General features: G+C 45.6%; 1 protein-coding gene across 2 annotated transcripts in view; it reads right to left on the reverse strand.

Moving 5' to 3' along the window:
* CCDC3 (coiled-coil domain containing 3) overlaps positions 1 to 19,720 on the reverse strand; it is a 71,940-nt gene extending 52,220 nt beyond the window's left edge. Inside the window, exons 1-3 of one of the 2 annotated variants that reach the window (XM_025181666.2) lie at positions 18,988 to 19,720; positions 16,506 to 16,680; positions 2,589 to 2,815 (exon numbers count right to left, since the gene is read on the reverse strand). In XM_025181666.2, the coding sequence (XP_025037451.2) occupies positions 2,642 to 2,815; positions 16,506 to 16,680; positions 18,988 to 19,367 (729 nt within the window). In that variant the 5' untranslated portion in view covers positions 19,368 to 19,720 and the 3' untranslated portion in view covers positions 2,589 to 2,641. Of the gene's footprint in view, positions 1 to 2,588; positions 2,816 to 16,505; positions 16,681 to 18,987 lie in introns of those variants that run through there. The other variant, XM_006117099.4, reaches the window with a different exon arrangement.
* Between the last annotated feature and the right edge of the window lie 2,821 nt (positions 19,721 to 22,541).

Here is a 22,541-nt window from a genome sequence, read left to right on the forward strand (position 1 = left end):
CTGTCTTCGTTCATCTCTGGTTTTGTGAAAGGATTCCCATTTAATCCTTTGGAGATTGGAGACAGGCATACCCTTCCCCCCTACAGCATCTGCTCAGCTGGTAGGCTGCAAATAGCCAACCTTCTAAGCATTAAAGGCAGTTTAGGCATAATGTGATGCAAACTAGGATGTTAGTCCCCTGAGCTCCACTGATGGATAACAATAAACCTGCACCTGTTTGCTTACCTTGTTACATACATGCCACCTCCCCTGCCTGCTTCTTGACAACCAGCTACTACGTTCCCCTCCCAGCTATTCAAAAGGTGGCTGCTAAAACGATTCTCAGTTGATCTGCTCCTATTCGCTCTCTGAATCCCAACCTGTCTACACAACATCAAGTTTAATCTCCATACCCTTCTCCTTTGAGTGTCTGGGTACTGCATAAGTGCACCTCTACCTGTGCCTAGCCTCTTTATTGCTTTGTCTCCTCTTCTCTCCAATGATGTCTGCGGTTGCTTCTCAAACAACCATCTCTGTGCTTCTTCCCATGCCTCCCATGTGCCTGAAATGTCACAATTGTGCTGTGCTAAGCCACTCCGATCTTTTCAGTCAAATCTTCACTGGAGACTCACTTCTTCCAAGATGCCCCCAAGAAGTGGGTTGACCATAAAATATTTTTAATTAAAAAAAAAAAAGACAAGCCAGCCTTTGCACATGCCTGTGATGAGAAACTCACATGCTCTTATCACTGTAAACCTTACCCCGTTCCCAATTCTCACCCTACCATTTGTAACCTTCACTTGTAACAGTGTTCAAACTGTAATTGGATGCTTGTTAAATGCCAGGATTTTGGGTAAGATTTTCAAATATGTCTAAAATTAATGGGACTTGTGCTTCTAAGAAAATCTAACATCTTGTCTATTTGTATTGTAAGTGTCCAGGGCTGTCAACTTAAGAAAAATGGTAAAGAATAGACATTTTCCATGGAAAGATTATATTGTGCCCTTTAAGGTGCTGTTTTCCTTTTGCAATGTTTTTTTGTCAGTGTGTGTGCATGTGGGAGGAGAATAAGCCTCTAATTAGATACCAAGCAACCCTGAATGAAATGATTACCTCAAGCTGTAGAAGAAGAGTGAGACATTAATCATGTCACTTTCTCAGAAGTTTGTGATGTCATCCAAATAAGTTAACTGCCTCCTCATCTCCACTCATCCCAGATGTTTGCCGGCAGTTGCTCATTTTTCCTAATCTCGCCTGCATGCATTTTAAATTGGACGCAGATTGTAGGAATGGGCATCATGTCTCTGAGATGGATTATTCGGAAGGAAAACTAAGCTGAGCAATTTATTCAAACTGCTGTTCAAGCTACAAACATTCTCTGCACCGTTGCATTTCACACTGCTAGGCTAACATTTGTTTTATCAAATGGAAAGAAGAGGAAGCTGAGGCAGCAGTGGACGTGCTGATAATGCTGCTAGATAATATTGACCTCTCGTGGTCTGGCAAATTATTTGGTTCAGCACTGGTCAGATCCTGAGGGTGCCAACCTAGAGAAGGTCAGCCTGTATTCACTTTCTGTGATGATCTAATGTAGCAGTTCTCAAACTTCATCACACTGTGAGCAGTGTTCCCTCTAAGCTGCACGGCAGCACAGCCACACAGCTGATTAACTGACCTCACCCAGTCAGAGGCTCATAGGGTTGCCAGATAGTTTAACCAAAAATACCAAACAGCCCCTCTTCCCCCCTGCCCCCCAAAAAAAAACCAACTGGGGAAAAAATTCTACTGAGGGGAAAAAAAAGGGGGAGAGCAAAGTTGTTGAGCAAAAAACAAACAAACAACTGGTATGGCCCCTTTAAGAAATGCTTTTGAAGCTTTTTGGCTCTAACAAACTGCTGGTAGCCATCCTCCATCTTGTTTTCCTGCTCTGGGCCAGACAGCTCCCCTGTGGAACCAGGTAAGCACCCGGTATTTTCGCCTCCTGGCTGGGAAAAAATCAGAAAATACCAGACATTTTAGGTGTCCGGTATTTTCTGAATTTTTTTTACCGGACAGGAGGCAAAAATACCAGACTGTCCGGGTCAATACCAGACACCTGGCAACCCCAGAGGCTCAGGGCTCTGCACAGGGAGCTGACTGAGTAGGAGGGTCTGATTTATCAGCGGCAGCATTGTGCTGCCACGCAGCTTAGAGGGAACCCTGACTGTGACCCTGTCTGACAAAAATTACTACACAGCCGCAGGAGAGGGGACTGGAGCCTGAGTCCTGCCACTCCAGCTGGGGGTGTGTGTCAAAGATTGAGCCCCATCACTCTGGGCAGAGGAGAGGGCAAAGCCCAGAGCTTCAGCCCCAAGTAAGAAGCTTTGGCTTTGACCCCAGATGACACTGTTAAAATGGGATCATGACCCACAGTTTGAGAGCCCTTGATAAACCAACCTAAATGAGATCTCTAAGTAGCTCGCAAGCTCGTCTCTCTCACCAGCAGAACTTAGTCCAATAACAGATCCTGCCTCATCCAGCTTGTCCAACAAGCCTACGGCCGGTCTTTGTTCTGGCAGTCATGATGAAGCAGCTTTCCATGCAGAAAATAAAGCAAAACACTTCTGGTTTCAGCTGGTTTAAATGCTTAATACCATCTGGCTTGCTCAACCAGAGTCAAGTCTCAGACCCAGCAGGAAGCCAGTGTTGTTAATTTAGGAGACCTCCAAGGAACACCATTGCTGTGAGCCAACGTTGTTCTCCAACACCAGCAGAGTGTAAGGGACAATGGTGCTGCTGAAGTTGCCATCAGAGGAGATGTCAGAACCTTGTGGTGATGAAAGGCCTCGTGTTTTCGCTGTGTTAAGAGAAGGTTTTAAAATTACATCGTTGTCGCGTCATTCGCTTTCCAGCTAGCAGCTCACAATCCTATCCTGCCTATCTAACTTTCCCCTGCAGTTTCAGCTGGCAAGGCTACTCTTCACTGATGTCATGCACTGGCTGGACAACGCGGGATGGGGACAAAGGAGGCAACTGCCCGGGGGGCCTGGCGATTCAAAGGGTCCCAGGGCTTCCGGCCGCCATCAATGCTACTGTAGTAGCAGCCAGAGCCCCATATGGCACAGTGCAGAGCCCTAAGTGGTACGCTCCGTATGGCGTGGTCCTGGGCAGTGCCGAAGTGACGACACGCTTATTTCAGTGGGGTGTTTTAATGAGGCTCAGTTAAAGTGACGGCTACAAAGGGAAATGCTGCTCCCTTCCTAGGCTATAGAACAATGGTTCTCAGCCAAGGCTACCCGTACCCATGGGGATAAGCCAGGGGTGGGCAAAAGGGCTTCCACGGGCCAAATCATGGCCCGCCAAGTGGGTGGATTCAACCTGCGGAGGCCCTGCTGCTCCCCTGCCTCCAAGGCAATTGGGGCCTGGGGCTGGGAGAGTGTCCGAAACCTTCTCTGTTTTGCCCACGCCCTGCAAGCAGAGTGTGGCCCTTCAAAGCGGCATGCACTGCTCGCAGGGTGGGGGCAGAGCAGAGAAGGCTTCGGGCGCTCCCCTGCCCCCAGGCTTTAATTTGCCTTGGGGGTAGGGGAGCACACCATGCTTCCTCCTGCCCTGCCAGGAGCACATGGTGCTTTGAAGCGCCACGCGCTGTTCGCAGGGCGGGGGGAGAGCAGAGGAGACTTTGCATGCTCCCCCACCCTCAGGCCAATCAGGGCCTGGGGGCAGGGGAGCTGTTATGAAGCTTCATTTGCGGTGCCCTGGCCCTGCAAGGAGCCTGCGGCACTTCAAGTTCCAGTGCTTCTGGCAGGGCAGGAGGACGCTTCCTGCGCTCCCCCGCCCCCAGACTCTGACTGGTGGGGGAGCATGCCAAGCCTCTTCCAAGGCATGAGAGCCTAATGGAAAGCAGGGGCAAAGGGGCTCCCTCACCTCCAGACCAATTATGGTCTGGGGGTGGGGTAGCCCTGCCTCTTCCTGTTTAGGCCCTGCCCCTTCCTGTGTGGCCCGGAGCTACTTCAAAAAATTTTGACGTGGCCCCCAGACAAAAATTATTGCCCACCCCTGGGATATGCAGTGGTCTTCCGGGGGGGACGGGACAGGGGGGAGGAGTACATCAATTTCATCAAGCTATAGGCCTAGTTATAAAACAGGCACCATAAAAAGCACTAGCCAAGTCAGAACTAACAAACAAAAATCATACAAACAACTTGTTCATACTACTTTATATACTATACACTGAAATGCAATTACAATAGCTATAGTCCAGTTGATTATTTTATAATGACACAGTAAAAATGAGAGAGTGAGCAATTTTTCAAGGACAGAGTGCTGTGAAATTATTTAGTAAGCCTGGAGTTTTTAAGTGGAGTGTAACTTGGGGGTGCACAAGACAAATCAGACTTTTGAAAGGAGGACCATAGTGGGCAAAAATTTTGGGGGCACTGCACCAGGACTGCAAATCATGACGATTTTGAATGGGCTCTGTGGCTGAAACGAATGGAAGGGAATGGCTCTGAGAGATAAACAGGGATGAGAATTTTATCACACAACTGCAGCACCGTGAAGAGTGTGCTATGGCAAATCAGTGGGATGAAGCTCCAGGACTTCTACTGCTTCCCTGCCTACCTCGTCAATGGAGAGAGGGACACAGCTAATGTACCATGCCATGGAGCTGCGCCTGGACTCCCTTGGAACGGCGTGGAATTTGGGGTTCCACACTAGTTCCTTCACCACCACCAAGCTGTGATTGTGCTTACAGTGCAGGGAGAATGCACTGCTACGGCCCTTGATGCAGCATGTTATTTGGGTTTGTTTCATCAAGGAGACAAAGGAACAGAGAGTCGCCACTGCATATTTATGAAGGGGGTTTGCTACTCAGACGGTCTGTTACTATAAGTTTCCGAGATCCACTATCCCTGAGGCCGACCTTTGAATTTGATAGTGGCAGGGTTAAAGGGCTTGGCCTCATGGCTTGGCTGACAGCACAGTGCCCAGGCATGCAGAAAGGCCAGGTCCAACGTAGGGCTTTGACTTGCAGAATTGGCTGTAGCAGGGCTAGCCTCCTAGTCTGAGCTGAGGGGCACAAATACTCAAGAGCTGATCCCACCTCTACAGCAAATGCAGCTTCAACACAGGAGACTAAGGACTGCAGATACCATGCTGCCTTCAGTTGGTACTCTCCCCACCCCATTTTAAATGTTTGCCTGTATCAAAGGGCCAGGCAAAAGACATGCTGCCTTAGCCTACAGCTTCTGCTCCCACAAGTAGCCATCTTGGAAACCTTAGCAGCAGCAGCTGAGCCAACCGCCTCCGGAGGCAAAGCGGGGGAAGGATTTCTCCACACTGCTGGGAGGGGATAAGCTGAGGGCTGAAGGAGTGGGGCTGAGGACAGCCAGCCTGCAACACTGCCGAGAGCACAGCATCCCCCCCGCCCCATCATTAGTGCTGCCCGAGCATGCAGGGCAGTGCTTCAACATTGATTTAGAGCAGCCAAGAGCAATTGCCCCTTCGCACCCCCTGTTGGCCTGAGCAGCACTATAACTCTACAAACCAAATCAGTGCTCAGTCGGCTCACTCAAATAGATTTATGCCCTCACCGTCTCAGGGGAGAAGTAGATTCCTATAGCCACAAATTCAAAGTGCCATAATATTGCAATATTTAGCCATGCTGCAATGTTTAGGTGCTGCAATATTTAGCCATGGTCCCAACCCATGATGAAGAAAGAAGGATTTAAAAGGAGAGCAGGGAAAAAAGATGGGTAGAAACTTCAAGACCTTCACTTGGACATGTCCCAAACGACCATTGACTCACTAGTCTTAAGTTTCTGCTTTCATTAGCAACACGACAGATACTGATTAAGAGCAGTACTAAAGGAGATTCTCCAGACTCGTCTCATGGATTGAGTAGTGTAATTGGACATCCCTGGTGTCCTCTCAATCAGTTTCTTTTTAAGCTTTCCATTTTATAAATAGTAAACATCTAGCCCTTATGGTTGTGAAGAAATCCTTCTGGTCTTGAACTGCTGCCGTGCTGTCTGCCGAGTCTGAAAACTGGCCACCAGATCCACAGAAACAATGGTCAGATCTGTCTCTGGTACTACACCATGGACTTTACAGGCTTATTCCAGGGGTGAATAATGGCTCAGAGAGGGGTGTGTGTACAAACACTGCCTTGTCTAAAAATAGGAAATAATTCTAAAAAATTAAAAAACCCTGGTGCCCTGTTAGGACATCTTGCTCCGATCATCACTAAATTACAGCAGTTTAGGGTGCCATCAGAGAACTGTAACACTGTGATGCTGAGGTATTTAAAAGGAAATACGAATATAGACATATTGAGACTAACGTCCATGTTGACTGTCTTTCTTTATTTGGGGCACTGCTCACATAAATGCAGGATTAATGTATCACCCAATTAAATCTTTGGAGGCTGCTTTGAAGGTAATCCTCTCTCACTCGTAGGCCTTGATGGGAAGCTCATTGAAATCATTGGAAAGATGCCCATTGACGTCAGTGGGTTCAAGCCCCGACCCCTGCTACTCTAATGGTTTGTTCAAGAAGAAGTTACTGTATCCGTATTGATCCTGTTAACAATACACGATCATTTTTCTGGGTGGGTCATTTTTCTGGTTTCCTGTATTTAAAATGGGAGGAATCTGGCTTGGAAAGAGAGCACCGTGTGTCATCAAGCATTTTCAACAGACTCACAGCAAAGCGGAAGGACAGCTGAAAGTCAGAGCTATTCCTGCTCTCTTGTTAGTAACTCAGGAAGTTAAAATCTCCGTATAATAATAATTCAAAGACCTATTTAACACACATAGCAAATTTTAATCCCTAGATCTCAAATCACTTTACAGGGTTAGTTTTGGGTTACTCTCCCCATTTTGCAGCACAAAAAGATTTAAGTGACTCACCCAAGGTTACATAAGAAAGTGACATAGCTGGTAACAAAGAACAGGGGCGAAATCCTGTCCTCCCTTGAAATCAATGGCACAACTCTCCTTGGCTTCAGTGGAGGCAGGTTTTCACCCCCCCCAAGCTCCCAACACCCACACTAGTGTCCTGTCCATAAATTTGGCTGTGTGCAGTGCCAGAGTGTGAAAGTCCAGGGACCACTCAAATTAAAGTCAATGGCTAGGTATATCAAAGCTAGCTCTATAAAATACTACCAGACCATTTGTTGTTTTTTAAGTTTATACTTTTAGATGTCAGTTCTTCGGCCATGTGACACCAGCATTTGTATGAGTAGAAAATTTCTACCGCCATTTACTGCCTTCTGGTTACTATGATCACGCCAGGAGTATCTCCTCTACAGAGGCAGACACTTATAAATTCCTAGCAGTCATATTCTCTATTAAGAGGAGACTCTGAGTAGAGTCTAGCGAAGGGAGTAAGGGTCAAAGTCTGCAGACCCTAATTCATGTGAGGAGTCCCACTGAAGTCACTGCATCTACTTGTGAGAGTGAAGGTTCCCAGGACTGGGTCTAAGAGGTAGCAGGGGAGTGACTGCTACTGACAGCACAGCCATGGCTGCACATGTCTCCAAGAATGCACATGACTGGGTGACATACAAGGTTCTGGGGGCTCTTGGGAGGGAGAGGGGGTTTGTTAAATGAAAAGAGACTGCTGAGGCAGTTTCCAGAGCCAGAAGTGAGCAAGTGATTGTTCTGGAGCCAATACAGGAGCATTTTGGTATGTCTATTTATTGGGTTGTTAAATTTTACCAACTGTTTGATCCATCTGTGGCTCTCCCCTGAGGGGGCCCACAGGAGAGCACGGTAAAAATGTGCAGCTTTTAAGAACTTACTGAGGGTTGCATTACTTTTTAATTTTTTGCATGCTGCTGTCCCATTAAAATAAAAAGAAGTTGTAGTGATTGCAAGATTCCTTTTCCTTGGCCAATATTCTAGACTTGCAGGGGGAAGGCAAAAGGACTGATTCTAAGAATCACTTAAAATTATAACTAGAAGGGAAAACCGCAGCACTTCCACAGATATTATTTCTGCCTACATCAGTTCTGGAGTTACAATAGGGCTATGTGATCCCATGGCAGAGTGGAGAAAAATATAGCAACTTCTTATAAATCCAGCCAAAGTGCTGGCTATGAGCCCTTACTGGAGTGAGGGGTTTGATGAGCAACTTTGAGGAAATTTGGTATGAGAGAAGGCAGCAGAAAATTGGAACCTAGCAGAAGATCCCCAAACATCACTCAGGGGAGTGGTCTTTGGGAGGGGTGGAAGTCAAAGCCCAATTACTCAAAACAAAACAATGAACTTGGAAACAAAATGCAACATGCTATGGAAAAGACAGCCTGACTTACTGCAGCTCTTCCTGGTGCCAAGTGCAGCCACTTGTGTGACGTTCTGAGAATACAAGGGCTATCTGAAAAACCATGGGTAACACATGACCTTCAATTATCCCAAAATATTTTGCTTCCAATAACAGCAACAGGCCCACATGTAAGAAGGTCTGTGCTTCATCCCCAACCAGATATACCCAAATGTGGGCTCTTTACAGTGGGTTTTCTCTACTACTTGCCAAAGTGGTTTCTAAGAAAAAAATTGTTTTTCACATAGTGCAAATGGCAGGCTATGCTTCAATTTCCTGTGCCTCTTTTCAGAAGTCCCCTCCTACATGCATTTTTGTCTCCTATGTCCTCCTACAGTCACATGCGTGAAACTGTCACAGTTGTGGCCTGCAGCACAAGTCTGGCATTGACTTCCATAATACTAATACATTTGCCCAATCAGATGCTGGTAGGCTAATTCTAAAGTTTACTTGGTCAGTTTCGCAAAGTAACTTACGTTATGCAGAGGAGTGAGGTCCAGTTAAAGAAATACATTTTTTATATAAATTCTGCACAGCTGTGAAAAGGGAAAACAGCAATGTGTTCCTAAAGGTTTAATCAGATGTATGTACTGAATATACGGTTATGAAGGCTTCTGTGCAAGGATGCCGTGTACAGCTCCCTTCAAACCTACACAGTGGCATAGAAGATGTTTAACAACAATCCACAATGAAAGCTCAGATCCTCCACCAAGTGCCCAACTCAAATATACTCAGGATAAGGCATCTCTCAAGTCATTAGGAGTGAGCTTTGTGTCAGTGGCAAAGAGTCAGATTTTCCAAAAATGTGCATTCAGATTTGCAGTCTGGCAACTGGTGCATCTGCCTTATATTTGCAAACACCAGACAGACATGGCAAATCAGGTAAATGTTGACATAAATAGGCAGTGCAACTGTATGTTCTTTCACAGCTTTTAAAGTCTGCCTCAGTGTTCACTCCCAAGACCTATCCAAAGTAAGAGAAAGGGCCAGAGTCAACTCTAGGATTTCAGAAGGCTCCCAACAAGAGATAAATCTGAGACCATAAACAGGTGGTTTCCTCGCTCACTCCAGCCCCATCCCCACACACTGTTCTTGTCCAAACTCACCTCCCGCCCTGACATTCATCTCAGAGATTTGAGAAGAAATGCCCTGAGGCGGGACTTTATGGCTCTCCGCCCTATCTGACAAGGACGTCACAGCATCTTGTGTCTTCGCTCATGGCTGAACAAGCCAAGCTGCAAGGAGCAAGATTGTGAACAGATGTCACAAAGGCAGGCTTGGCAGGATTCCATTTAAATCTATGGGTCAGTAAACGTAGATTTCAGCTAGCACTGAAATTGATGAGAAAAAATATCCATCTGTTACAGCTGGTACAACCTGCCCTACAACACTCCTTGTGCCTGCAGGGATCGGGTATCAGCCGCCCTGTGACTGCAGTTCTGCTGTCACAGCCCCACTTGCACAACCAGGAGTTGAGGGGCTGTCCTCAGGCAGTAGCTGTTCAGTAGTGGGGTGGTCTCTCGGGTGTTTGTTTTCCTCCTTTCAGTCCTGGACAGGGGAAGGTGGGGTTAGGAATGCAGCTTAATTTTGACACTTAGTCTTGCCAGCAAACTTTCAGAACAGAGCAAAGAAGGTGCATGTCCAGTGTTTCAAATTGGTTAATGCAGTGGTCCCCAGCGCGGTGCCCGTGGGCGCCATGGTCCCTGCTGGGGCATTTGTGTGTGCCTGCCGAAACATCGGGGCTGGCCCTGCCCCCAGCACGCGGCACATGCACGGTGCTGGCCCTGGGGTGCGTGGGCGGCCCCTGCCCCAAGCACACAGCACATGTGCGGTGCCGGCCCCGGTCGTGTGGCGCGTGGGCGGCTCCGCCCCCAGGTGCGTGGCGCATGCATGGTGCATGCGTGCCCCACCCCTGGAAGTGCGGCGTGTGAGCGGCCCCCGGGTGCCCGGCAGCCACGAAAGGTTGGGACCACTGGCTTAATGTATCTGCGGTAAATGGTCCATATTTCACACCCATTTCAAATAAAGTTTACATAGGTGTTAATGGCTGAAGGTAAGGAAGAAAAAGATTCTAATAGAATTTTTTTGAGTGTTGCAGATATCTAAAACTTTAATCTTAATGATTTTTTTAAAATCCTGTGTTACTAATTAGTATGTGGTAAATTGTATTGCATTAAGGCCTGATCTTTGGTATGTTGTAGAGTTCTGGGTCTTATGAGTCAGAAGTAGCAAGTACTAGGTGTGATGCTTGTTGTTTGTAGGATGAAACCTTATTTGCAAGCTCTTTGAAATATGCATCTGTCTACAAACCCAGAAGCTATGTATTAATTTGTTCTGGGGCTTCTACTCTGAGTTGATGACACACAAAAGGTGAAAATTTCAACCAAAATAACTCATCTGTTTTTACAAGTCTCTGTTTCACTTGTTCTTGTATAACATGGATCCTAAACATCCCCAAGAGAAACTGTATAAGCCTGAGTGAATGCCTTTCACTCTCCTTTCCGGTGTCAGTAAATATTGTATTTGTTACGAGAGCATGACTATATCTAGTTGACTCAGATTTGTTTAGCATCTTAAAGCTGAGCTATGTGTGGATAATATGTATTTTGGTGTATTTACTAACTTGAGTTGTTAAGAGGATGGTGATACATGTATTCCAATGGTAGTGTTGATTTTCTTTTTATTTAATTTCATATTAAATATCATAAGCATTGCTCCTTGTTAACTATCCCCAGTTTTAATATATTTTTTCCATCTATGGACTGTTTAAAAATATATATATAATATTATATTGTGACAGAGCTCTTATGTAAACTCGGGGGGTCCTGCACTTTCTGGCAGATTTGTTTGCCTTAGAGGCTGACAGCAGCCCACAATTTGTGGAGGCAGGAAAAGGGAATAAAGGAATTTGTGTGCAGCCATCTTGGTCTTGTTAACAAGAGAGCAAGAGTCAGGCTAAGTCTGTGGCCTGACAACGCGAGATCTGTAATTAGATGCTGCGTTTGCCTCTCCCCTCCCTACGGAGATAAGAATAGAATGCGGACTCTGGCAGGGACCTTGAGATAAGGAGCATCTGGGTGGAACAAAAATAACTGTAAGTCATTGGTGTTTGTAATGGGAAGGAGACTAATTGTTATTGTTATTATATCTAATGGAAGTATATAAACTGCTTCATAATTGCTTGTATTCGAAGATCTGCCTCGGAGGGGGGGGGCTTCCCCCCCCCCGAACCAGTTTTTCCCTTGCTGCAGCTCGTAATAAAACTGCCTCTGGCTACTTGTTGCTTACAAACGCAGAGTGAGGACAATGTTTTCTTCCACAGGCACCATGCCTAGGTCGTTAGTTTGTTTTTGTTGAACTCTTCTCAACATTGGCCAACATATGGAAAAAATTGAGAATAAACTCCACAGTCCATTTCCCCAACTGGAAATGGGGAGGTGGGTGTTGGGGGAACCCAGACCCACCTTCTACTCTGGGTTACAGCCTAGGGCCCTGTAGTAGCAACTGCCTACGTGAGTCCCCGACACCTGCTATAAGACACCTCCAAGACCCCAGAGCTACTTACCCACCCCTTCCATAGCACTTTCTTGCTCTCCAGTTCACCCTCCTAGGGTGTGTCTAAACTACACCCCTCTGCCGACAGAGGGATGTAGATAAGGCACATCGCAATTGCAAATGAAGCAGGGATTTAAATATCATTCATTTGAATAAAAATGGCCCCCGCTTTTTGCCAACATGGCACTTTGCTGGCAAAAAGCAGCAGTCTAGGCAGCGATCGGTTGACAAGCAAAGCCTTTTTCGACCGATCCTGTAAACTTCGTTGCACGAGGCTGGCATGCCGTCTTGGCCAGGTGATTTACCTGACTTCATTTGTTTGATAGCTTTTGGTACTTCCTCAACAGTAGTTTTGTATTTGTCTGCTTTCCTAAACCTTGTATTAGTCATAATGAACTCATGCTCAGCACACTTGCTGAGTAGCAGAAGACAATTGCTGCCCACTCCACTGTTCTTTATTACACCACTTCAAGCCTCCCTCTCTTCACTGACAAAAGCAGCAAAGCATGAATTTCCAGTGGGAACTTGTAGAGTAACTGGGTATTCAATTTTGCCTCCACATTCCCACTTGCCTCCCTCCAAGAGCCCCTTTAATAGTTTTTTTTTTACTTTTGAAGGAGGAATATCCACTGAACACTTGCTCGTTTACTGTGATGGGAACTTAGTACATATAGCACCTTTCAGTTTAAAAGAAAGCACAGAGCTGCTCAGCTGAATTTGGATATGGAAATAGTTTGGATTTTGATAGGATAATACAACTGAGAGAAGTGGGAAAGAACAATGGGGAAATTTGAGGTATTGCAGTTGTCTGATACAGGGAAGAAGGGAGGAGGACACTAAAGGCTTTTGGTGCTGCAGCCATTGATGCAGGGGCATAGATGAAGTGTATCTGGTGAAGACATGCTGGCTGTGTCTACACTGGCATGAATTTCCGGAAATGCTTAAAACAGAATAGTTTTCGTATAAGTATTTCTGGAAAAGGAGCGTCTACATTGGCAGGCTGCTTTTCCAGAAAAGCCCTTTTTCCGGAAAAGCGTCCGTGGCCAATGTAGACACACTTTTCCGGAAAAGAGCCCCGAGCGTCATTTTCGCGATCGGGGCTTTTTTCCGGAAAAGACTACTGGGCTGTCTACACTGGCCCTTTTCCGGAACAGTATTCCGGAATAAGGACTTATGCCCGAGCGGGAGCAGAATCGTTTTTCTGGAATAGCGGCTGATTTTGTACAGTAGAGCATCGTTGCTTTTCCGGAAATTCAAGGGCCAGTGTAGACAGCTCGCAGCTTATTCCAGAAAAGCGGCTGATTTTCCGGAATAAGTGACCCAGTGTAAACACAGCCGCTATGTAAATGGGAGTGCACTCTCCTGCTGACCACTTCAACGAAACGCAGAAGCTTGTCACCTGCCAACAGTGCAGTGGTTACTGCATTAAGTCAGTGTAAGTTACATCACTCGGGATGGGTTTTCTCACACTTCGGCCACATAAGTTGCATCTGTGAGACTTCACCCCAATATTTTTATGGAAATATGATTTTGAATATGGGTATCCATATGTCAAATATGCTTTATGCAAAACCAGGCAAGTAATTTATATAGGCTATGTCTACACTGCACGTTTATTTTGAAATAAACTATTCCGGAATAATTATTTGAAATAGCACATCTACACTGCAAGGAAGCCTCAAAATTAGTCCAAGGCAGGCTTCCCTAATGTAGACGTGCTATCTCAATTTAGAGTTCCAGAGGGAGGAATAACTTAGAATGGCTCTGATGAGGTTCTATTTTGAAATAGCAGCAGTGGAACGTCAATAGACGCCTTATTTCAAAATAGCTATTTCAGAATAGGCATTTTCCTTGTAGAATGATGTTTACAGATTTCAGAATAAGCCATCCATTATTTAAAAATTATTTCAAAATAACAGAATGGCTGTGTAGATACTCGCATTGTTATTTTGAAATAATGCTAGTTATCTCAAAATAACGGTGCAGTGTAGACACACCCTATATTTCAAGAGCCTATAATCCCCTGAATGTGTATACAGGAGACTCTTGCAATTCATAACATCGCTATTTGAGGTTGAGCATACTCATGGGTCTCCTATCCCAGCCTAAAGGGGCAGCAGGGGCTGGGAGCCACGAAGAGCTCACCGAGGAGGCTGGAAGCTGCAGATCCTAGTATATGCAAGTTTTGCCATTCACAATGAATGCAGGAACGCATCCACTGCCAATGGCAAGGGTTTAAAGTATTATATTTATATGCATGTATCATTCTTGTTTGTGAAGTTAGAAGTATGAAGTGTATACCTGTTTGTTAATTCTAGGTCTTCTAGTGAAAGCCATTAGTGATGCTTAAGGAACTTAATGGCCTGATGGTCAAGACAATAATTTGTGAATGGGCTTAGAGGAAAAACAAAACGAAACTATGGTTGGTCCTACACAGACATGTAATAATGCCACCTGATACTGGAATCCATCTTGAATTCTGTACTCTTCCAGAGGCGTGGGAGAACTGAACAAAGGTTTCCCAGCTATTTAAGGAATGGGAAACAAAGAATGAAGGGCCTTCAGCAGAGTTTGGAAACTGCTTCCCTACCCTAAGGATAAGTCTACAGAGCATGCTTATTTCGAAATAGCATGTGTACACTACAGGGAACCTCAAAATTAGTCCGAGGCAGGCTTCCCTAATGTGGACATGTTACCTCGATTTAGAGCCCCAGGAGGCACTGGGGAGGAGCTATTTTGAAATAGCAGCAGTGGAGTGTCCCTACGACTGCTATTCTGAAATAGCTCTTTCAGAATAAGCATTATTACTCGTGGAATGAGGTTTACAGATTTTAAAATAAGTTGTTTGTTATTTTTAAATTATTTTGAAATAACAGAATTGCTGTGTAGATGCTTGTATTGTTATTTGGACAGAATTTGTTATATGCCTGTTAATTGGACAGAATTTATTCCTGCAGTGTGGCTAAAAATCTCAGTCCAAACCTGTTGTGCAAGCAGCTATTATTCCACCCTGGAAGCTGCACAGAGCTGCAAAGGGTCTCAGAGCACAACAGCTGAAATGTACCTTTGATCCATTTGTTTCTCTGTTTCCCCACGTGGCCTTTGGGGATTTTGTCTTGTGATTTCCATGGAAATGAATGGGCCAGATTCTCTGCTGGCATATTCAAGTGCTACTCTGCCAAAGTCTTTGGAGGATTGAAAATTCAGTTAAACCTCCCTCTCCATTAACTGTAGAATTGGGCCTAAATCAATACTGTGCCTGCAAAAAGTCTCAGACTCTGAGGATAGTCAATCAGCAGGCTGAAGACACAAGCTATCCCCTACCTGTTCAATCTTACGCCTCTAATCTAGAGCAGAAGACCAGCCAGCCTTTCCCAATGTGGGTGGATTTACACCTCTGCATGGCAAATCTCAACGAGTTTTGTAACCTTTCCATATCCCCACATTTTACTGATGGAGAAACAGAGGCAGGTTTGGGTCTAGTACCCTGATTCCCAGCCCTTGGCCGTAACTCTAAGCCTGTTCTCTCTGCTGTCCTTTTATTTCTATAACTACAGGGTCTGTTTGTAGGCTAAACCTTCCTCACCCTCTTAAAAACCATCTGATTTCAATGGTCCACTCCAAACACAACTGAAAATATGAGTTAAGCAGCTAAGCCCTCAGACAGTTTACCTGATGGTGACTGCTCTCTTATCTGAGCAATGTTCTGATTATTTTGCATCACTGGCCAGCTGGAAAACCAGAAGCTAAAACGTCCTATGCTGGCCGTGAGCCAGTTTGTAAATAGAAGTCCTTCAATTGGCTACTGAGCTTCTACCATCATTCTCCAGAACAAGGCAATAGAGCTACTTTTGCTACATGTAACAGAACTGCTTTGTAGACTTAGCATGAATCAACAGGGACGAAGTTGCAACCAATGACAAATGTCTAGACATTCCTAAGCTAGAGAGACACATACAATTCTCATAGCTCTTGGGGGAAACCACCAACTTCATAAAACTATCAGCACTGGCACAAAAAAACATAATCAAAAAATTTTTGTTCTGGAAATAACCACCAAAACTGCTAACAAAGTATTCCCCGTTTATTTTTAAACCGGAAAGTAATACATGTCCCCCACTCTCCACAAAGGCCAAAACAAAAGCCACTGTAGACACAGCCACCAGTGATCTCTTCATCAGGGACTATGCTTACTAAAAACGAGTAGGGTGGCCCAATTAACAGCATAGATTTAGTGCCAGAAAGGGTGAGATAAGAAACTTCATGAGATAGAAAACACTGGTTCAAACAATATACCACTTGGAAAATTCGAGCTCATGCCCCTAAGCATTTCAGATAAGACCAGAGCAGAGAGTTGGCTTGTCACAATACAATGTTAAAACATTACATGACCGTCTAGCACAATTTTTCAGCATCACGCCACCCTTTTTTATTTTTGAAAAACCCTCATGCCCCTCTCCCCCAAAAAAGGAACTGACCATGGCAGAAAAACTTGATGGGGGGCGGGGGCTGGGTCGCCTTGCGCCCCCCAACCCTCTGGAATTTCTTCACGCCCACCAGTTTGGGAACCCATGATCTAGCCGAAAAGTACTGTCAATTGTAACTGCTGTACATTCCAGGCACTTGGGTTTGCAAGTGATGTGGGAATACACCTACCCACTGAGGCTTACCCTGTTGTCCTCCTGAATATCCCAGTCACTGGAGAAAGTTATGACATGTTGCGCCTGGGAGCAATTGGAAAACTGGAAGAGACTGGAAAACATCCTTCTGTTCTCCTGCGTGTCTGGAAATATTGCATCCTGGAAATTTACCCCGTGAGGAAGAAGGTTATAATTCTCATCCATTCTGAAATAAAAATCAGATAGTGCTTATGTAATATCAGATCATGGGTACTGTTCCCCATCTATGTTGTGTTTCTCACCCAGACCAGGACTATTGCCTGACAGGCTGTACTGGATAGTGGGAGAATCTGAGGTGTATATTCATAGAGAGTGTAAACAGCTATTGGTTCATGACACTATCATAACAGCAATGTACGCTAGTTGTAGTTCTGCCCAATAGGCTCCAATCCTGCAATGAGTTCCACATAGGTAGGCCCCTACAACCACACAGATGTTAATAGAGTTCTGCATGGGCACAGAGGTCCATCCACCAAGGGCTCATTGAAAGACAGGAAGCATAATTGAGAGGGTCCTACACTTTGGGTGTCATTTGATTTTTTCTATTCTTTAGTCTTTCACTTCTTTCCATGTGTCCACAGAGCTGGATGGGTGCAACTTAAAATAATCCATTAATAACTTATACCAAATTAGCTTTCAGAGATATTAGCAGATACCATTAAAACATGTTTTGATTTGCTTCTCTGTCACCACTATCCTGGTGTGAGAATCACTAAATTTTTCTATACAAATTACTGAGTGAATTTCACAAGTATTTTTGGATTTAAAGATTTCCTGTGATGGCTTTATTTCCACATTATAGTCTCTTATTCCTTTAACGTGCTTAAAATGAGGATTTGGCTGGCTTGATACCCAGAAGAGCAAAGAAAAATCTTCTGAGTAAATACTTAGGGATCAGTGCTAAACCCATACGCCAAACTTTTGAGAGAATAGACACTGGCATCTATCCAGCCTATAAAACTGACCAGAATCTAAAGTACCTACTTTGGTCTCACAGAAATAAAGTCAGGCTGAGCTGAACACAGCTGCAATTAAATAGAAACTCAAAATAAATTTGTTGCACAGGACATGACAAATTGTTTGAAACACTATTTCTTTTTGGTCATGAAAGACTTTGCCATGGTTTATAAATGAGCAAGATCACCGTAAGAAGTTAATACCACAAATCGCTGAGCACAAATGAGCAACAAGATGGGAACAAATGCCATCTGCTGGGATGTTTATTTTTCTTTAGAAAGTGGTGCTTCGTCATTTAATATTTTATCTGCAGGCTTCCAAAACAGATCTTGAGAGGGAGGTGGGGAGGAAATCACTTTAACTGAGATTAGCTTTCAAATAAGAACCTGATTTACATCCTAGTCATTGCCTAAAATCCTTGAAGAACTTTACACCTTCTGTCTCAAGTTGGAAAAAAAACAATAACTTGCTCAATTCTAAACTGGAACATAAGAACCAAACTGTGTTAGACGAGACCGATGGTCCACTTAGCCCATTATCCTGTTTTCCATCAGTGGCCAGTGCTAGATGCTTCAGAAGGAATGAACAGAACAGGGCAACCTATTGAGTGAACTATCCTATCATGTAGCCCTAGCTTCTGGTAGTCAGAGGTTTGAGAACACCCAGAGGATGGAGTTGTGTCCCTTACCATCTTGGCTAATAGCCATTGATGGCCCTATCCTCCTGGAACACATCAGTTTGGTGGTTGAAAACATTCTCAGAGTCAAGTTTCCACACTGTCTATTGATATACTGGTGCATTTACTGCCTTCATACTTCAACAAGCCAGTTATCTGGTACTTCAGATCAAAGAAACTGACAGATTAAAATTTACAGAATGGTGTAAATATCAAACACTGAAATGTAAGATCTAAACCACAACAACTATAAACACACAATCCTTTGCAGCAACATGCTATAGGAAAATGCATAGTTTTATTTTTGTTGAGGTCATACAATCATTTATATATTACACACCCAAGATTTCAAAGTTGAACATGTTTGTTTCTACTTTCTGGAGTACAGGAAAGCACTAGTTAGGCACCATTCCTTCCAATTAAAATCACAATAAAAGTATTCTCCTTTGAAAAGTGTCACATTCGCTCCTGTCTTCTCTGCTAGGTGAATCTGTACCTGCCTGAAGAACAAGGAGTATGAAACTTCACTCTCCAAAGTAACTTTGCTCTCCTACATCCTCTGCAGCTGGGTAATAGCATTGCTAACAGAAATGTACCAGGCTCATCCATGATTTAGTTAAACAACAGGACACGTTGGCTTTTTTATTCACTTGCTATACAATCTAAGTCATTTCTGGTGGCTCCCTCTGTATTTTAGATACAGAAAACTTACCAAAGTAACTTTTGTTTGGTTCTGAAAAGCTCTAGAGATTCAGCTGAAGTGTTCGGAGAGCATTTACCAAAGAGGAGTGTTCTCGCTCTCATTTACAAGCAGGGCCTGGATCACACCTTTTTACTCACCTGAGAAAGAAGAAGTAAGAGTAATCCTGCATGACTGTGTGGGAGTGACAGGAGAAGTAACCCAGTCCAGTGAGATTAAGCCTAGAGCCTGCAGGAACTTCCAGCATGCTTCCCCACGCCTGGTCACACAGCATCTCGATCTCAGCCGAGTAAAAGAGCCCCCCCTCGCTGGCTTCATATTGCCAGGGCAGGTAGTTGTACATACTGTACATCTCCTGGTGGAGGGCCAGGACCTTGGCGTACACGATGATCTCTGCCAGCTCAGCCCGGCAGCTTTCACTCAAGGGTCTCCAGTCGGAGGGCAGCTGACAGGCGAGGCATGGGCTGAGCTGCCTCCCCAGGCTCAGCAGGGCTAGCAGCAGCGGCAGCATGTGCAGCATGATGGATGGGTGAGCGCACAATCCCCGCCGGACACTTTGGCTTCCCGAGGCAAAAGCGGCTGCACGGCGTGAAACAGGATCCCTGCGCGATGAACCCGCTTATTGGTGACTGGGGACAGAGCCCCACCAATCAAGCAGGCGGCGTCCAATTGGAGTCCCACGGGGAGCGAGGGAGGGGCAGCGGTCGCCCGGCCGCTGCGCCCAGCCTGGGACCAGCCTCGCTAGGGCTCCGGGCAGCAGCGGGAGCGCAGGCGCACAGCGGACGTTTCAAAATCGCCTGCCCCTGCGCGCTACTTGCGGGGCGGGGTGGAGATGGAGCTCCCGGCCGGTTTCTCCCTGGGAGTTGTGAGACCCGAGGGGAGAGGAGAGGAAAGGGAGCGAGAAGGAGGAGAAGCGGCCTTAAGGGAGATGCCTTGTGGCTGGGAGGCAGATCTGGGATGCCAACCCTCTTTGGCTGGGCTTCTCTCTGGGGTTTAAGCCAGTCGCTTATTCTCCCTGCTTTAAGGGGTCATTCGGGGCTTTACTTCCACAAGGCGGACACCTGCCTTTGGGGATCTGCGCCCCAGCGCCACAGCTCCCCCCATCTGTCCAATGGGGATGCTGCCACCCTAGCTGCCCCGTGAAGATAAAATGCATAGAAGGTGCCTTGCTCCCCGCTGGTTCCAGGTGGGCAGATCCCTGTGCCTTTGCTGATCCCCAGGGAAGACCAGAAAGCCTGTCAGAAATGAGAATTACTCCCCCACATCCCATTCTAGATTAGTGGATTTCAAACTACGGGTTACCACCTAGGCTATGTCTAGACTGCAGGCTTCTTTCGAAAGAGGCTCTTTCGAAAGATCGCGTCTAGACTGCAGGCGGATCTTTCGAAAGAGAAATCTGCTTTTTTGAAAGAGAGCACCCAGCGAGTCTGGATGCTCTCTTTCGAAGATGGCCTCTTTACATTGAAGAACGCTTTCTTTCGAAAGAGGAACTTTCGAAAGAAGGCGTTCTTCCTCGTAAATTGAGGTTTATCACCATCGAAAGAAAAGCCGCGTTCTTTCGAAATAATTTCGAAAGAACGCGGCTTGAGTCTGGACGCAGGGGAAGTTCTTTCGAAAAAAGGCTACTTTTTTCGAAAGAACCCCTGAGTCTGGACACGGCCCTAGTACTGGGTTGTGGAATGTCGGGCACTAGGTCTCCTTGCTGCAGTGGGGTCAGGTGACCTGTGGGGGTGCTAAGGCAGCTACTTGCCTATCCTGGCACCATAGATTGTGCTGCACCCCAGAAGTGGACGGCAACAGGCCCAGCTCGTAGGTGGTGGTGGGAGAGAGGCACAGAGCTCCACACACTGCCCCTGCCCTGAGCACTAGCTCCGCATTCCCATTGGCAGGGAACCTACTGCTGGTTGCTTCTGGGGCACAGCATGGTCTGCAGTGCCAGGAGAGGCAGGAAGCTTCCCTTAGTGCCCCTGCTGCACTGCTGACTGGGAGCCGCTCAAGCAAAATCCCTTCCTGCCATACCCTGACACCTCCAAAGCCAGAGCTCCCTCCTCTATACCCCAGAGCTCATCCTCAGCCCCACCCCAGAGCCCACACTCTTGTCAAATTATGTTGGGCCGTGGGCAACACGGTTAGATAAATGTTTATCAGGGATGGTCTAGTCAGTATTTTGTCCTGCCATGAGGGCAGGGGACTGGACTTGATGACCTCTCGAGGTCCCTTCCAGTCCTAGTATTCTATGATTCTATGATCAACAATTTTCTTCAACTGGGTCATGAGAAAAACAAGTTTGAAAACCACAATTCTAGAGCAAATTTGACTGAGACACTCAAATCTCTTTCTACATTCTTCAGATTCTCTCTCTTGGGAAGCAACATATTGTTTCATAACTGTCATGAAAAGCTTGTTGGGCAAGCCATAATAACAAGAAAAATTCCACAGCACAAGTCAAGGAATCAACAAGTTACATATGATTTTTAAAATGGTATCTCCCAGGGGAAGTGTCTTTTGTTTTGCAAACTGGGCCAGATTGTGATTATTGGGAGGTAGTGCACAGGTTTCTTCTACAGATTTTGGGAGCAAATAAGACCTGTTTTGATCCAACTCCAGCTGAAGAGAAAGACTTTCTGCCATTGAGTTCAAAAGGAGCTGAATTGGGCTCTGAGATATTGTTGTGTAATGCTGTTTGTAGCAATTATGTAGACAATGGTAATACCCCTTAGTTAAGATTATATTGAAAGTAGACGATTTATCCAGCATTGCTTTGGTTCTTAACCCAAATGAGTTTTTGTTTTTCTTCACTTAAATAATTGTTTTGGGGTTGGGCTGGGGATGAGTTGTTCAATATGCAGGCTGCCCTGAGGAAACAGGACAGCCCCAGCCCTCTCTCACAGCAGCACGTTGGGGCCAAGTGAAAAGTGCCTGTCCATGGCCGCTGCAGCTCCTGTGGACACAACTGGGGGAGGGGTGCATGTCCCCTAGCTGGGGGATAGACAGACACACAGACAAACAGACACTCAGATTGTCTGAAATATATAGTAGATGGCTGTCCCTTTCACCATTCTTGCCCCCTACTGGCCCAATGGGGTTATAGCTGTCCTGGTCCTCATCTCTGGCCCCTTGTTGCCCCCCTGTGGTCATTTTGCAGTATAACTCCCTCCTACCAGACCCCTCCCTTTCCATCTTATGAGAAACAACTGAATTTCAGGCACATCCCATTATCCTGGCATAACCAAACCCTGACCTTGCTTTAAGCTATAAGAGGAGGCTGCCTACCAAATTTGGTGATCTTAGCTCATACTATTTAACAGGAATTCTTTAACAAACAGACTCACAGATAAACGGACCTGCAGACAGATGCACACTTCTAAAATATCTAGTAAGATTTCACCTTAAACAGTATTCAGTCCGCTGTCAGATTCTGGTCATTGGAGGTAGGCTCCACATTTGGCACAGTAACTCTTCCAGGGACCTCTGACTATTCCATGAAGTCTTTAAAGATAAATCTTGACTAATGTTTGCCAAGGAAACATTTTAAAATACTCTCTTTGTCTGTTTGTCTCACATTTCATTGCATTCCTCTACCTTAACAACCGTAATCTCTAAACCTCAACACCTAGGAGCCAAGGCAACAGTGCTGTGGAGAAAACCCCTCTCCCCTAAATCCTGTTTCTCCCATTCAGGAGCCTCCCGTGTC

The sequence above is a fragment of the Pelodiscus sinensis genome, chromosome 1 (assembly GCF_049634645.1).
Source record: "Pelodiscus sinensis isolate JC-2024 chromosome 1, ASM4963464v1, whole genome shotgun sequence".
NCBI lineage: Eukaryota > Metazoa > Chordata > Testudines > Trionychidae > Pelodiscus > Pelodiscus sinensis.